Source organism: Xiphophorus hellerii, chromosome 2 (assembly GCF_003331165.1).
Source record: "Xiphophorus hellerii strain 12219 chromosome 2, Xiphophorus_hellerii-4.1, whole genome shotgun sequence".
Lineage (NCBI taxonomy): Eukaryota > Metazoa > Chordata > Actinopteri > Cyprinodontiformes > Poeciliidae > Xiphophorus > Xiphophorus hellerii.
In genome coordinates, this window is record NC_045673.1 from 19,992,440 (window position 1) to 20,009,623 (window position 17,184).

Consider the following 17,184-nt stretch of genomic DNA (forward strand, 5'->3'; position numbering starts at 1 on the left):
AAAGATTGTTTTTTTTTCTGTCGGGTCATATTTTATAAAGTATATTTTGTTGTGCTGAGGACCTCAGCAACACATGCTGGAGTCAGCAACTCACAGCAAAATCCAAATTCACTGGTTGTCAAATTCTTCATAAAGTTATAAGCTTAAATACTTTTTTAAAAAGTACAACTTTGGAGTGCAATGAAGAATAAAAACACTGGCTTTATGCCTCTGGGGTGACAAAGCAGCCCCCTCAGCAAGAAGCAGTTTGGATCTGGCAGCGGAGAGTCTCTCCCACGCTGTTAAACACTAATAACTTAAGAGATTTCTGGCCCAGAGAAGAACTTCTCATAACTTCTCACTTGTCTGCACAAATAACTCCACTTCACGAGAAGCGGTACTTTGCATCGCACCTTCAGGGCTATATGCATGAGGCCCTGTGTTTTGATTCGGAAGAATGTTTATTTGTTAGATGCTTCTGACAGTCATTAGGTAACCAGACACAGTTACACAACGCTCGCTGTATTGTGGTTGTATGTCTGTGTTGGAGGCAGAGCGGTGTATGGAAGGAAGCGCAGCAGACAGAGCAGAGTGTCAGGCATCTTCCCACCTGCAGGGAGTCTTCTGACATCCTTCACCAAGCGCCACGCTGCTGACCTTTTAGGGGTCTCTCACAGTTACATTGGAGTTGTCATTGACAGCTTCTTCCTCAGGTGCGCTGTGCAGAAAGGTTCTTCAGAGTCAAGCGTGTTCTTGGCAGTGCTTTTTACAGTATGGTGGGCTTTATAAAAATCTTTTTTATTTTATTATTTTTGTCCCCCAGTTTGAAAGCTGTCACAGTAAACAGACAGAATCCTGCATGCTCCATGATGTCAGGTTGAATCTATTCAGGCTGCAAACCTGTATGGGAGCTCCCTCTGCTTCCTGATAAGTTGCACTCATTAGTTTAATTAACCCTGACCTAAATACTGAGTGTTTGATGGTGGTAAATTATGTCTCTCAAGACTTTCCAGCATGATAAAATATATTTATTTTCAAATTCTGTTATCTCACCTTGCTGTTTGCACAGGAGCCAATGTTTTGTCCTTGCAACCATGAAAATTAACATTATCAAATGGTCCACAGGAGGCCATATTACTCTAAATCAGGTGTATTTTTTAAGATACTATCTGGAATCATTTTCTTAAAATGAATTTATACTGACACAAAAACATAGATGGGCATTCAACAGCAGGCTTTCAAAAAATTTAAAAAAGCACAATGAAGAAGAAGAAAAAAAGCTCTACTTTGTCTGAAGCAAACAGTGATGTACATGGCTTAGATTGATGTTGAAACTTTTCTGTCTGGTTTGTTAGAGTGCAAATTCACCTCACAACATGAAAAAATGACATATTCTGTACTCATAATCTGCAGTTGTTGCATAATTTTCCAGTACTTTGACACGGATGCTGCCTAGGAGGACTGAGTGCTAAAAAATGGGATTTCTTACTTCTTCCAGCTGGTGTAACCTAGAAATCAGACAATACTTTTCTTGTTTCCTGTCAGTAAGGTAATACCCAAACATTTCTAGATGCTACATGTCAGGGTATTGAGTGACAGAATGCTTTATTTAAAATTTCTCTTCTTTCTTTTTTGAATTCAAAAGATTACTGGACCTTTAAGCCAATATTTCTCAATTCTGGTCCTCAGGGATCCCTACCCTACACGTTTTAGGTGTATCCCTTCTGCCTGACTTTTTAAGTGGGTGATTAACAGGCGTCTGCAGCACTTGATAGCATGCAGAGGAGATAATGCAATCATTTGAATCAGGAGTGCAGAGACACATCTAAAATGACTAGAATTGAGCAACACTGCTTAAAGCAATTTATTGAAAGCCTAATAAAGACATAGCCTTATAAGTTTCTGTTCATGACAGCTGAGAAAATTGGAAGCGCACCTGTGGGCTTATATTAAAGGCACTACATCCAAACATCTTAACTTTTAAATGCACTTCCTATCATCTGATGAAGCTAAAATTGAAATGTTGGCACACAGTGGGCATTATTGTTTTAAGAAGAAAAAGGGCGAAGCTTGTAAACCGAGGAATACCATCCCAAATGTGAAGAACGCATCATGTTGTGTGGGTGTTCTGCTGCAGAAAGGAGCGGTGCACTTCAAAATCATGGGGAAGAAGCATGATGGGGTGGGGGAAATGTTGTGCAGAAACATCTTACGATATCAGCCAAAAGTTAAAGCTTGGATATATTTAGGTTTTCCAAATGGACAATGTCTATCACCAAGAGAAGAAAGTCGATGTTTAGAGTGGCCATCACTCATCATTTTAGAAGTCACAGAATACAAGTTAACTGAGTTTAACTTGTATTCATTGAGTTTAAATATAAACATGAATGAAGAAGAAAAGAAACAAAAAAAATTAAAAGATCTCTGATAGGTTGGTTTGTTTGATCTCATCAGAGGCATGTATTTGTGGAAACTTGTTGGGAGAAAATTGTCTTGGTTATTAATAAAATAGCAAAGAAAACTCTGATAATGCTTTGTAGAACATAACATATTTCTAATGTAAGTTCTGTTGGTTTTGCAGAAAAAACAGGCTTGCTGCTTTAAGTTGAACAGAGCCAAAGAATTTCTGTCATTCCTTTCAGCTTCTGATCTTTTCTCTGCTCAGCAAAGATTTTACCCAAAAAGAAGATTAGGCCTTTCATTTTTTCTTCCTCCCCGTTTAATAATTTTGCTGATGTGGCATTTGTGGTTTAATCTGATAATCAGTTCTCTGAGGACTTTCATACTCCCATGGACCCTCCTCTCCTCTCCTGCTCCTGTGCTCCACGTTTCTCTCTCTGCTCCTCCTCCTTCCCTCTCGTAGTCAGCACATTCCCCTGCCAGCGAAGACAAAGAGCCTGGCTCCTGCTAATGCACCTGATTGATGGAATGGCACAGATCCAATAGAGCGTTGGCCTTCAATTAAGCCCCACTTGGTCACCTGGCAACGCCGTTAACGAAGTGTACCCTTCAATTAAGTCTCAGTGGTTACTCAGCAGAAGCCTGAGCCAATGAGGCGTGAGCGAAGGTTGGCGCCGCGTTGTTAACGCTCGCCTCAAGGCCTCAGACTGCTGCACCGGCTTTAATCACTCAGCCGGCCTTTAGTGCTACCAATCTGTGCGCGATGATCGCTGTGCACACTCATGGCTCATTGAAAGTGCTGGGTTACAACGCCTTTGATGTTAGAAGGGCTCAGGCTTGTTTATGAGGTGTTCAGGGTAACTCCCTCAAACAATACGAGCACCGACATTCCGATTTTATGACAAATTATCCAAGGGGATGCTTTGCTGTTTATGGAGAGGATGTTTTGATCGCTGAGCATTACTGTAGCTCTTTAAGAGGCCAGTGTGTGAAAGGATGGGATTCTCTTTAGCGAAGATGCATATTCTCCATAACGGTACCTATTAAAACAGAGGGGATGGCAGCAGGAGGAAAGGGGAATTAAAGAGAGAAAGAGTGAGGAAGAGTGAGAGGAGGAAGAGAAAAAAAATAATGACAGAGTGAGAGACAGAGCGAGTCCAGCCAGCTTTTCAGCACCCTAACGAGAGAGTAGGATGCTGCATGAGGGTGATAATTAGAGTGTCCTCACAGGATACAAGACTGAAGAGGCCCACACTTCTTCTGCCCCTGGCACATCTGCACTACAGAGGACAAACTGCCCTAAGGAAGTTTTATTTAGCCTGCTTTGATGTCAGAGTTTTAAACCCCAAGCTTTGACATCATCAGAAAAAGCAGACTGTCCACTAAAACTTTGCCTGCTGTCATCTTCAGGGTTAAAAAAAAAAAAAAAATTTAATCAATAAAGAATTTGCCCCAGATGCTGGTGTAGGTTGTCTGGCTTGATGGTGTTGAAAGCTGAGCTGAAGTCTACAAACAGGATCTCAGTGTACGAACCCTGAGTGGCCGAGGTGTGTAGCCTGAAGTGTAGCCCCGAGTTGACTGCATCATCTGTTGACTTTTTTGCCTGGTAAGCAAATTGCAGGGGGCCCAGCGTGGGGTAAAGCAGGGGGTCTGTGATGTTCTTCAAATGCTCTAGCACTAGCAGCTCAAAAGATTTCATGACCACACACATCAGGGTGTGAGAGGTCTGTCACATTTAATCCTGTGATGGGGCGTTTTTTGGGAGTCAAGATGGTGGTAGGACACTTAAAGCAAAAGGAAACCTGATGTAGCTCCCGTTTACACAACAACTGCAGGCAAATGTTTTGGCCTCTTTTAATTGTTTGAAATGGCAAAGTAAAATCTGCCCATTGTTGAACATTTATGCAGTCAGTGAAGATGCACCGATGGCATGCGCAAAATCCTTTTTGCACCTCTGAACTTGTGCTGTGTTGTGTCTTTTTCTTCTGGTCTTTTAAGCATGTTGTAATCATTTTGTGTGTATCAACGTTTTATCATTTCCAGTGCTATTTGTATTTTCGAGACAATGAACGTATCTCTAAACGTATCTTTAAAAAGTCGTTGCATTGGGCGAGGTTATCACAGGATTGACTGACGGGCTCCTGTAGTCAGTGATATCTGATTCTGTTTTTTCTTACTTTCATTTTCAACAAATGCTAATTTGGGGGATTTGATAATTGGAACAAGTAATTTCTTGAAAAAAATGCTAATATCCTGCAGCCTTACACATGATGTGACAAAAAAATTGGAAGCTTTTCTAGGATTGTCCAGTATTCTCATACTCCATATAATATTAGTTATAAAGATACAGTCTTACCAGGTCTGTCTAATGAATCAACAACTTGAGGGAAAATATGTTTTTATGAGAGAAACTTCTGTTTTTGGCTCTTAAAATGAGCAGGTACACTGCCTTGATATTCATATATTTGAAAAAAATATGGTGGAAAAATATCAAACTGAAGAAGTGTTGACATCATCCATTTTTATTATTGGTACTTATAAATATTTTGTTTAAATACACTAATAAAATAGCTTGGACAATTTTCATGACTTGACATTGTAAAAGCTTCCCAAAAATTGAGATACTTCCAAAAATTCAGGATCTACAAACCTGAGTCACAAAAAAAAAAGAAAAAAAAGAAATTGAGGGTCAACAAAAGATTTGGTAAGAGATGCTACACAGTAGCCAACAGACACAGTCGAGGTCCAGTCTTCACCAAGGTGCAAAACCTTTTCCCTCCACCATCTGACTAATGATTGACAATGAAAAGTTTTCAATATCCATCTGGCTTAAATAATTAAAACTCATCCAGCTTTTAAGATGAATTATTCACACAGGTTGTTGAAGTCTGGTTTCTTAAATAATTGAGAGGTTGATTGCAGATCTTTTAAGGCAATGCCTAATTTCTGAGACCAGCAAAAAGAGAGAACAGATTTTATAAGCAGCAAATGCCAATTGAGCAAAAAAAAAAAACAACAACAACAAACAAACCCCCCCCCCCAAAAAAACCAAAACAAAACATGCCTTTACTTATACAGAAAAACCAAGACTTGATGGCAGAGTTGTTTTATGGACATAATTCAGCCTCACTCTTGTACAGAAGAAAAATAAAGATTAACATGCTATCAAATCCTTCTTTACATATTAATTTATCCGTGTTAGTGTTTTGGTTCTTCCAAAAAATTCTGCTTTTTAAAGCATTTTGACAATAAAGAAAAAAGATAGGACTAAAAATGCTCTTGTGTTATTATGCAGTAAGTCACCTAGATGAGGATATTGTTTGATATTTTCTTTGACCACAAGTAACATAGAAAAGATTTGTGAGCTAAAATTCTGAGGTGCATTTTTTGCAATGAAGGATATAATTTTTCTGATAAGAGTAGTGAACATTTAGGCTGAAATATGAAGTAATGGTCATACGTAATGGTGACAAAAAGACATGTTTTCAAGGTTCATTTTGCTAAGGGAGATTAAATCAAATATTAAAATATTAAAGTCCATGAAAGTTACAAAAGGGGCCGATGCCTTTTCACAGCACGGTATTTGAGCCTAAATATACAATCTTAACAATGTACAGGGAAGAAAGAATCTGCACAAAAGTAGAATGTTTTTTGTTGCATGATAATTCTAATAAATATAAAAAAAGAGCAATTGAAATGCGAATTGAAATGCATCATTAAAAGACCCAAATGTGACATGAGTGCCTGTCATTCAACACATTTCAGTAACGATGTCCTGCGCCCACAGTACCTGAAAGTGAGGAACAAAGAAGCTACTTTTGGTTCTATAATGTGTTATCTGCTTAGTGTGTCTCTTTCATGTCTGATTTAACCTCTAGTTCTTTTCTGCAGCATGTTGTGATGGAAAAATGAGAGGAACACTGGTCTGAGCTGCTGCAGTCTCATTACTGGACAGAGGCAAGTGGTGAATGGATAATTCATCCACTAACAGATTGCAGATTTACTCCTACACAGATTTACAAAAGTTAATTAGCAGCCAAACACAGTCATTTATCATAGTGCCAAAGCTAAATGAATGAGAACATTTTTGATTTAGTGTTTGAGCAACAGTAAAAGTGCTTACAACAATTAGAAGCTACTTTTTTGACATTGAATTTAGATTTTATGGTGAACAAATTGATTGCCGACACATCTTTGTTTGTTTCCTATTTATCTAGATTGTTTGACCTTCACCACCACCACAGCCACGAATATCGAATCTAATTGTATTTCTTGCAAGTGCAGATATGCTGCCACTTTAAAAAGAATAGTTAATCAAATATTGGCACAAAAAAGCCAACAAATCTTGACGGCACTAATATAAATAAAACACAATGGATCTTTTCACTGTTTTATAAAGCAGATCCATAATTTAAAATCGTAAATTAAAATGGATTTCCCTGGCAAAGTGAGAACCTCTGGGGTTTCTTGTTCAACAGAATCTGCACAACCATATATCGAGTAACAATGTGTCACATTGGAAACGCACAAGGCAAGGGCTTATTGTAGCTGATTGTAGTAGAAGTCTTATCTTTGTGTCTAACTCGAGTAGTCACTTACTGGAGGGGGTGCAATTAAAGATACCCAAAAAAGTCAAGCTTAAAACTAGGCCATACAAAAGTTAAGGCAAATAGTAACTGCCTAATTATTAATCTGTCCAGTTGAAATCAGAGATATTGGCATTGAGATGGTCAAAAACAAAAACACAGCGGTCTCCTATTTGAAGGCTGTGTGTCCCCTGGCAGCTGTAAATAACCGATTGTGATATTTAAGGGATGAATGTCAGCAGGAAGCTACATTCAGTGGTGCGGGTTGTTTATCAAAAGTCAGCTTTAAACCATGCCAGGCAAACAGCTGTGCTGCCAGGCCTCCGTCAGCAAGCAACACTCAGCTCAGTGCATCCTTTCTCAATCAGCTATTTGCTTCCTATGCAATCCTCTGTAACAAGTAGTCTATCATTTTTCATGCTTTGCTTCCTGGAGCAAAAAAGTGTCTGCAATTTAGGAAACTAAAAATTATAAATACCAGTGGTCAATATTTGTACTTGATTTAATTCATACCCTCCATAGCTATTCCTTTTTTTTGCTTTTAAAGGTCTTAAGAGGACTATGTTTGCAGATAGAAAGGGACTCGTACATTTACAATCTCTAATAAAAGCTACAATCTTAACCTTTCGAACAAGTCTGTAAAATCTGCCATGAACTGTTGAGAGGGTGGGTGTAAAATTGTGATTTCACAGAGGTTTTTTAAACTGGCTGAGGGATAAGGCAACATGTTCTGTTCCAAATTCGTTTTATCTGTGAAGTCTATTGATGTTGGACACTCGGCTGTAGAGCTGTAACTGACTGAATTAGAGGATAATTAAAGAAAAGAAATGTACCAAACATCAGCTCACATCTTTGCATCTCTCCAGTTTCTGAAGTCGTTTTAATATCATGTGTGTTAATCACTAGCTTTGTTTAATTTAAGTCGGCAGGATGCAGAGTTCTTCTTAACCGATGTCTGGCATCAGTCGAACCAAAGTGCAGGCTAGAATATATCCAAATTTCTGCTGTAATTTTCAGGCAACACTTGAGCTTCAGAGGCTCAGAGCATTTTGACTATGATCAAAGAAACATGTCATTGAAAACTGATGTCTGTAGGAGAGCCAAGTAAAGAATCCACTTCACAACTAGTCTGAAGTCCTCATTTGGGTTCACACTTTCCTAAAAATAATTAACACTCCTGCACCTGAGGACCTCACAAAGTTTTTACATTAGTTTTTACATCTACAGTTTTTTTATTTCCTGTAGAGAAAATAATAACTCCCTCTACAGTATTCTGTTGCAGATCTTTTAGTTGTTAATAGAAACAGACAGTTATAGCCACAAATTTGGAACAAACTTCCAGAAAACTGTAAAACAGCTGAAACACTGACTTCCTTTAAATCTAGACTAAAAACCCACCTGTTTAGGATTGTATTTGAAACGGAATCAATTACAAATTTATTGATGGAACTTGACTTAATGTCGTGTTTTGATTGTTGATTCTACGTTGCATTGTGTTTCTGTGTTTGATATGATGTAAAGCACTTTGAAATGCCTTGCTGCTGAAATGTGCTATACAAATAAAATTTGATTGATTGATTGATTGATTGATTGATTGATTGATTGATCGATTGATTGATTGATTGATCATAGGGCCAAAGTTGCTAAAAAACAGCAGACGCCCTGGCATTAAATTTCTTTTAGAAAATAATTTACTGTTATTTTGATGTTTTAAAATATTATGTTGCACAATAAGATTTTAATAGAAAAAGAGATTTTTTTTAAAGAATCTTGCTTATTGTGTCATTTAGTTTTTAAAGTCTTGTTCAGTGAATTTTTACCGTTTTCACTTATTTACTATTTTGTGTATGCTGATATGGTTTTTAAAGTTTTATGATTGAAAACCTGAAGGTTTAAATAGACTATGTTTAATTTATTTCTAAATTGGTTTCAGAATTCTGAGTTTGACCAACTACAAATTAAATGTAAATTCGGCTTCAACTTTCCCTAAAAAAAAAAAGGTCTAAATATAGTGTTTTTACATAAATTAGCTGCATGAACTTAAGACATTGGAGACCCTCTGACACCATTAGTAAATAATCAGAGTTTTGCAACCTAAAATTTGTTATTTTAATTGATCTGGGAAGTTTTACTTTGTCATAGGAGAAGAAATGACAAATGGGTATTTTTCTTTCTTTTAGCTACTCTTGAAAATGAAAATTATTAAATGCCGTCTATGTGCCAATCCATTTTTTGGAAGTCATGTCAGGGAAAAGCATTTTTATTCTATGACTTCAACATATGCCACTGGCTGACAACTACAAGGACAACTAGTTGTGGTGGGTTTGGCATAAAGCAAAAAAATCTGGAATGAAAATATGGAAAAGCAACTGTTCAGTGACTGTTCGTGGGTGGGCTCCATGAGGTGGGGAATATGTTTCTCTTCCAAAAAATCTTGCTAAAGAAAAATTATGAGGCCGATACCATGAATCTGAAAATGGGTTTTCATTTGGTCATTCAGCTGCATAATGTTCCGCAATGAAGGAGTTGTATGTCAGAAATAAAGTTCACTGTGAAATTATATTACTGAGATAAAAATGAGTTCCTCTGACATTTTACCCGGGGTGGCTATAAGTAATGAAAGTCCTACAACATAAAAAGTTTGATTGTTTCATTTTAAAGTGTAACTTCTTTCTTGGCTATGGCCAGTCTTGAAAGAAAGTTGGGTCCTTAACAAAAATTTTAGTTTTTCTGAAATCCTTATGAATTCAGGTCTTTGCTGCCCAGTTTCCAATTGAGTTGGTCTTCATTATTACGACAGGGTTACCCAGATGTTTCATAAAGTTGCATCAAATCTTAAAGTCCTTGTCTCTGACCACACGTGTGCGGTCACTGCAGGACTTTCATCTAGTTTTGAAACGGACTATAAAACTTCTGAGGGGGCAGAGTTTCTATCATTCTGTGAGTTTAAATCACTCTGTCGTTGCTCAGCATTACACTTTGTCAGGTTTTTGTGATAGAGACTTTAGAGCTTCTTTGATGTCTTCAATCTTACGCCAAACAGGACGATAACGACTAATGACTGCCTTCCATGTTTGATTTGTGCAAAAACATCAGCTGCTTTGCATTCTAGCAGGTTTTCTGCTCATTCCCCCAACTATCTATACACTCAGACATTTTGGAATTATGGTCATAACTTTGTTTTGCTGATTCTGCAAAGAGACAGATGGGGTTTCAGGCACCATCTCAAACTGACAGGGACCCAAAATAACAAAGCAACCCCACTCCTGCAATAAACAGCCTGCTTCCATGGTTTCATGAGAATTTCCCCTTGAAGAACAAACCGTAATTTATCTCATTTTAATGGCAGGCTTAATAGCTTGGACAGCATCTGCTCCACCTGTGAGTGTCTCCTTGCTCATTTCATTGGTAGAAAAAGGTTGTTAAGTTACTGATGGTCCGGTCATGATAGAAGCATGTGTATTCTTGTCCAGTTTCTGGGTAAAAACTCATCCAGAGTTAATTTCTTTTGGGGTTTTTGGGAAAAGTCCCCCTCTGTTTGGACTCTAATAGTTTCTTAATGGGTGTCATAACTCCATCCTGACAGATTTCACTGTGGTAGGACAGTCAAAATGTTTGTGATAGTCCATTTCTGACCAGTGCAGTCCTGAATGGCCAGCTGGAAGGTGAACGCTGACTGCTTGCTCTCCACCAGCTCCAGACAACGCTGAGACTCAATATTCTGGATGGCTCCCCCCTGCAGATAAAGGAAAAAACAAACAAACAAACAAGATGAAGGAAAGCAGACATTAGTTTGACACCTAAATAAATAATCTACCACCGACCCACTTGTAATGAATGTTTTCAGCTTTCTCTAATACCCTTCTGTTCTTGGAAGCGAACATGTTTACCTCTGTAAACATGAGCAACCCCATTTTTAATGTTGACTGGAGAACATTTTTCAGTTGCATTTATGTCCAGCCCATTTGCATTTACATGTATAGAGGTTATCAAATGTCCTTGTCATCCATTAGATACGTAAAAAGAAAGAACTTCATGTTTTTGTATTTTACAGTTTGCATAACAGAACATAATGAGACATCGTCTGGTTGTCAGAAGGGCTATAAAGTAAACACAATGAGATAAAAACATTAAATGCAATATAGCTGTAATGTTTACTTGGCACAAACTAATAAAAATTGCAAAAACCGCATATGGAAAAAAACACACTTACTGGTTCAATAGAAATGAGGAGGGCAAGTATATTTTTAATAAAATGCATTGATGAACTTAGAAACAGCAAATAGGAATCTTCTGTAGAAACAGATATTTTGCAAGCTTGAAGCTCTGAAGCACACAGGAGAGAGCAGTAGCTTAACTAAGATCAGACTTGATAAGTGTGCTTTTTCTCCCTAAGGAAACTTAGGTCAAAACAAAAACCTTAAAGGCACAGATGCTTAAAAACCATTTTTACCAAATCCATGTCAAGCTTTAAGATTTCTGAATTACAACATAATAAAGTTGGATGTTGTCTGGAGGGAGAATGAGACAGAATGTCAATGTCTAATGAAGACAACAGGAAGGGCTTTTGATAATCCGGGAGCAAGAGAATAGTGTTCAACTGGAAAAACACATGTGTGATCATTATTATGAAGCTAAAGCAGATTATGATGAAACATCATTAGCTGATTAATTGGGTGCACCCTTTCACAGGAAAACACGAGCACGCACAGCATCACCTGTCATAGCTGCAGACTTGCACATCGACTCACTTTCACTCCTGATTATAGGTGAAGAGATTGCTAATAAAACTTGAGACCGAGACCACAAATTAAGTTTCAAGTCTTTGTTTTTACAACATTAGCGCAAATGGAGTCCAGATTAGGTCACTATGTCTCCTCATACAGAGAAACCTTGCATAACCATTTCATTTAGCTGTCTCTTTTCAGAAACTTATTCTTTATGCTACCTGTAGAGAAAAGCAGTTTTTACGGAATCAAGTAAGTGGCAAAACTGCTCTATGTGGAAGTGGTGTGACGCATGTGCTGGATGCGCTTACGACACACACCTGTTTGGATCAATCAACTCTAAATGTAACTCTTTAGGTTTTACACATGAACGAGGTACATTTTAGTGAGTGAAAAGTCTCTAGGTATGGTTTTTTTTTATATAAAAAAATAAAATGCAGTGCTTTTTGAATACTCGGTGACACATGCGAAGAATATGTCTTCAGGGGTCCGAAAACCGAAACCTGTCACTCTAGAACCACACGTGACTCTTTGGCCCCTCCACCTTGGCTATTATAAACCCCCAAAATAAATGTTTTTAATTATAAAGGCAATAAGAAAGGGCAGTTTTTCCTGTATATTTTTATGCAATATATGAATAGAATACCTACAACAGACAGTCACCAATGGTACAAGGCTTTTCAAAATAAGATTTTATGGCTTCAAACTTTGTGGTTTATATTCTTAAGGTTACCTAAGATGCTGCCAATCACTTTCACCATCCATCATTGGATTGTTTTGGTTGAGAGTAGTTTATTCTACTCTCACATAAAAAAACATAGAAACATCCAAAACAATATTCTGTATCTGACTGCATGTGCATGATGTTTGTACAATAGCAGCTGGGTGCAAATACATGCACTATTAACCCTCCTTTATGGCTACAGCAATTTTTTTTCATTGTTTTTAATAGTCCACAAATGCGGCTGGTCTTGTACCGTGTTTTTTAATAACCCTTAGATTTAAATTTTGGTAATGACATGTATTCACATTTTACTGCTCAGAGGTACATAGTAAATATTATAATACATTTCAAAACCAGCAAGGGTACACAAACACTTTAAACCATGGGGAGCAGAATAAGCCGAGCACAGTTAAAACCATGCTCTAACACTGAAGTAAACACCTGCTTATATGATGTCAATTAATCTGATTAAACAAACAACCACATACCAATATGAAGCATCATGCATTACAAAATAAATCTTATAATTGGTAAATGGCTGTGAATCAATTTACATCAATGGGTGATATTCATCCTACTATTAACCTTGTCATTAACCACACAATTAACACTTAACTTCTGGGATCTTTTCCAACAGGCAGCCCACCAGCTGCTAAATATGTGCTGTGAAAAATAGGTAGCTGTCAGCCATAGCCAACATTCATTTGACCTTGTGTTTGAAATGTCACAGCTTGTGATCACAAATTAATACCAGTTTACAACTGCAGAACAAGGAAGGACAGGAGGCAAAAGTGCTGCCACTCTTCTGGTTTAAGTTATGAGAGGTGCCTCAGTCTTCAAGAACTTGAGCTAAATGCTGAGAAAAATACGTATTTAAGATTTATATTAACATGTAATATTTATGCTAAATATTTATTAGGCTAAATAAAGTTTTTGCATAATTAAAATAAGCAAAATATAAAAATGTAAGCTTGAGCTGAATGTGTTTTTTGCACATATCATTTTGCTATAAAGCCTCTATAACACTCCGATGCAACCAAATGCTTAATGAAATTAAGTTCACCTGTGTGCAAAGTGTCACATCACTCAAAACTGGCAACCGTTTAAAATGTTTTCTGCTCATGAATACTCTCTCTATCTCTGTAGTGTGATGAACTTCAACAAATTGTTTTGAAATGGTTATTGAAAACCTTCCTAGATTGATCAGAATGAACAAGTTGTTCAATCTGATCTGTTCAGCTGTTCAGCTTTCCACCTTAGCATTGTGTTAGCACACACCTGTTTGATCATCATCAGTGTGGCCACTTCAAGATAAATAAGGAGTTTTGGTGCTTTGCTGCTATAGACCCGTTAATCAATGCACTCGATAAGCAGCTCAAAGCTGCTATTTTCCACTTAAATCCTGTGGAAACACCAAGGAGGTACTTAAAACTTTTCATTATTGGTTTTTTAAATGACTGCATGTCACTCTAAGATTGAAATTTTGTTTCTTTTGGTTGTCCATTAATTTTAAAGCAATTTTATTAACTCACTTATTTCAGCTTCACAGATTTTTATTTTTGTCACAGTTGCAATGAGTTCAGACATCCAATCCAGTGAAAACTAAAGGAGTTCAATGGGCTCCGGAAAATAAGTGGAGATTATTGATTATGCTAGTTAAATTTTGGCATATGTGTAGGCTAAGCACAAATAACTGTTATTTGCATTGAATCTCAAATTCTTAAAAACGATTTGGTCCCATCAATTGTTATCTTTAGTGACATTATTAGCAAGGGTACACAAAGGGCTTAATGTTTATATGACACCATGCATTTGTTTAACATTCAGATGTTTGACAGCAATTAAGGTGATGTAGTGTTAAAAAAGTTGAATAAATATGCTGCTGAGTACTTTAATGTTATCTAGTGTAATTGTAGTTATTGCTTAACACAATACGCCTCTGAATAAGGACTCTGCTTTCACTTAATATGAGCCTGTTTCTCTCCCCTGTGCGTATGCATGTGTGTTACATTTTATTCTCTTCAACAACAGGCTGGAAACCAAAGTAGGTCCTTCGTTTTTTTTGGCACAAACAGTAATATACTTTAATGAGCTTGGGCCCCGTGAGAAAGAAGACGAAACTCATTTGTGTCAAACTCGCTGTGCTGTTCACGAGAGCTGCTTTCCATTAAAAACAGTATGCTTTAAAAATCTCACCCACGTCCAAGGAAATAAAAACAAAAACACACGCACTCAATAGAATGACCATCAGTGTGAGCCTAGAAAATGAGCATACAGAAGTTTTTCCCCCAAGATTCTGAGTCTTCATGTGGACATAAAATTTTGAGCTAAAACATGAAATTGTTTATGAGTGAAGTGTTCTTCTCTTGATGGGAATAGTTGTTTCTGCACAAATCATTTTATCCCCGCACTGTTCTGTTTTTAAAATAAGAAATGTAAAGGTAAAAAAAAAAAATCCTATGTGTTATTATGGACATTTCTACGTCAAGCAACACATGAAATAAAATATCAAATTTAACAAAACACCAAAAGAATAATTAACATGAGGTGGTTACAAAAACCTATGTAGGCTACGTCCTCTTCACTAACTTCAAATGTTTTGTTGTACAAACTACAATGCTAAATATCCAGCCTAAGTTTCCTATTGAATTAAAAACCAGGAAAAAAGACTGGCCACTTCATAGCATTAATCTTCTTGACCTAGAACCAAAATGCCACTTGGGTATTTAAGGTTGAAGCACCCATTCCAGCATTTTCCATTCAGTTAACATGACCTGGAAAAGTATTTTAATATATCCATAAACATATGAACCCTGATAATAATGCAGTAGATAGGCCTGGGCCACCATGCTTCAGTATATTGTGGGTTAAATTAAACATTTCTATAAGTGGGCTAGTTAAAAATAACTTGTCTGCATCTTTTAATAGCAATAGTGTTAACAGATAACTGCAGGCCTTCTTTGATCACCCTGGAGGTGATCAATGGTCACAGAGCTGTCACAGAAGGTAAGGCTAGTGCATTTTACTTTATTGTCACTTTTGGCACTGCAACTGCTGTGAATATGTTATGTCATAATGTGGTCCGTTTCATTTAAAGATTGGCACAAGTAGTGCTTCAGATGGAAGAGGGCTCTCAGCTGGGGAGAAACACACACACCTCCCACTTTGTTGATGCTTTTGCCTGCAATTTTAAAGGAAAATGTACATGTCAGAGACCCCTGGCATTGTGTTAAGGAATTAGAATAACAGGAGAATAGCAGTGGGCAACAGGAACAGCACAAAAAAGCAGATTTGAAGTTGATTTGATGACCTTAGTAAACATTATGGATAAAACACTTACCAGTTTTAATAGTTATGAAAAAATGTCCTATTTAAAATGTTTTTGCTTACTGCAGAACTTTAAAATGATATTTTTTTGTTTATCAGTGAAAGCCAATACCTCTGGGTTTCTTTTATATAGTAACTCTGAAGGTAAGATGATTTTTTCTAAAACATTCAAAAGGAATAACTTATCCAAATCCATGGCTGCAGCTCACATAATTTTACATTACTGTGACTCGTATGAAACAACTTTAAGCTTTAGGACATCGGTGTGTTTTTTAACCAATCCGCTCAGAGTGATCCATAAAACACAGATATCAGGATTTGTGTTCATGATTCTTTCTGATCAGATTATTATTTTTGTGCAAAATGGCATGCTCTAGAGGAGCTGCCAAGTCCCTTCATCAGCACTTTCTTGAGCAGCTGATAAAATTATGAAAGTAAAAACTGCTGTGTCATTCTCCAGAGTAAAACTGAAATGGATGGTGAAAGCTCACAAATGTCCCTCATTTATAAGGAAACTTCATTAACTGTGATATCTGTGCTCTCATAGGTGTTGGCATTATTTCAAAGGTCATGGAGACTCTAAAGACCATATGGTGATCTTGCTCAACTCCTTTACTGTAAGATTATAAGACTTCAGTTTATTGTCAGTAATGTCTCATTGGTTATTGTGCAAAAACTTCTGTGAACTTTGCTAAGGACTAGGCAAAGAACCAACTCAGGCTGAGGTCATTGTGGTTCCCCCATCAATCACTTATATGGGTGCCAGCAGTGTGACACTTTTTATGATCAATTTCTTAACAAGGTCACAGGCTCAGAAATTCCCAGTTATTAAATTTGCTGTTTGAAATGGCTTTCTTAATGAAACATGCTGTGTTAAATGGTGACTGATTGATTTTAATTGAGGAAAGAATTTTGTTACGTTAGTGCATCCAATCAGGACAAGTGCCTTGCAAAGGCTGAAATATGTATAAAAATACTGAAAATGCTCGCGATTAATTATTTAATACAAGAGATCAAACAACAATATGCAGAGTAAAAGTGTGTACCCTGCACATTTACACTTAGATTTATGCTACTGTAAGCAGAAGTGTAAATCTACTGCCTCTTGAAATGCATTATTTAAGTTAGTGTAAAAAAAAAAAAAAAAAAAAAAAACGCAGCATTTTTTGACACATATGTAAAAAAATACAAAATAAAAAAGTAACAATGATTTCTAAAAAAAGCCCTCTAAATTTATTTGTGAAATTTAGAGACATTATATTATCTTATTTACCTAAATAATAAAAAAGATATTACATGAATCCTCAGCTGGTTCCAGAAAACTTTAGAGCACTGGCTTTAGCAATCCATGTTGATCATAACTTGGTGCTGTGAGTGCCAAAGGGAGATTATAGAAGTATAGGACTCAATGATTTTGCTATTTCCTTCATAGATTATAATA

At 36.9% G+C, this 17,184-nt stretch overlaps 1 protein-coding gene across 2 annotated transcripts in view; it reads right to left on the reverse strand.

Annotated features, from left to right (window-relative positions):
• Window positions 1–10,290: 10,290 nt before the first annotated feature.
• LOC116709868 (polypeptide N-acetylgalactosaminyltransferase 18-like) overlaps window positions 10,291–17,184 on the reverse strand; it is a 138,472-nt gene continuing 131,578 nt past the window's right edge. For both annotated transcript variants that reach the window (XM_032548547.1, XM_032548558.1), the window contains exon 11: window positions 10,291–10,701. In XM_032548547.1, the coding sequence (XP_032404438.1) occupies window positions 10,555–10,701 (147 nt within the window). In that variant the 3' untranslated portion in view covers window positions 10,291–10,554. The remainder of the gene's footprint in view (window positions 10,702–17,184) is intronic.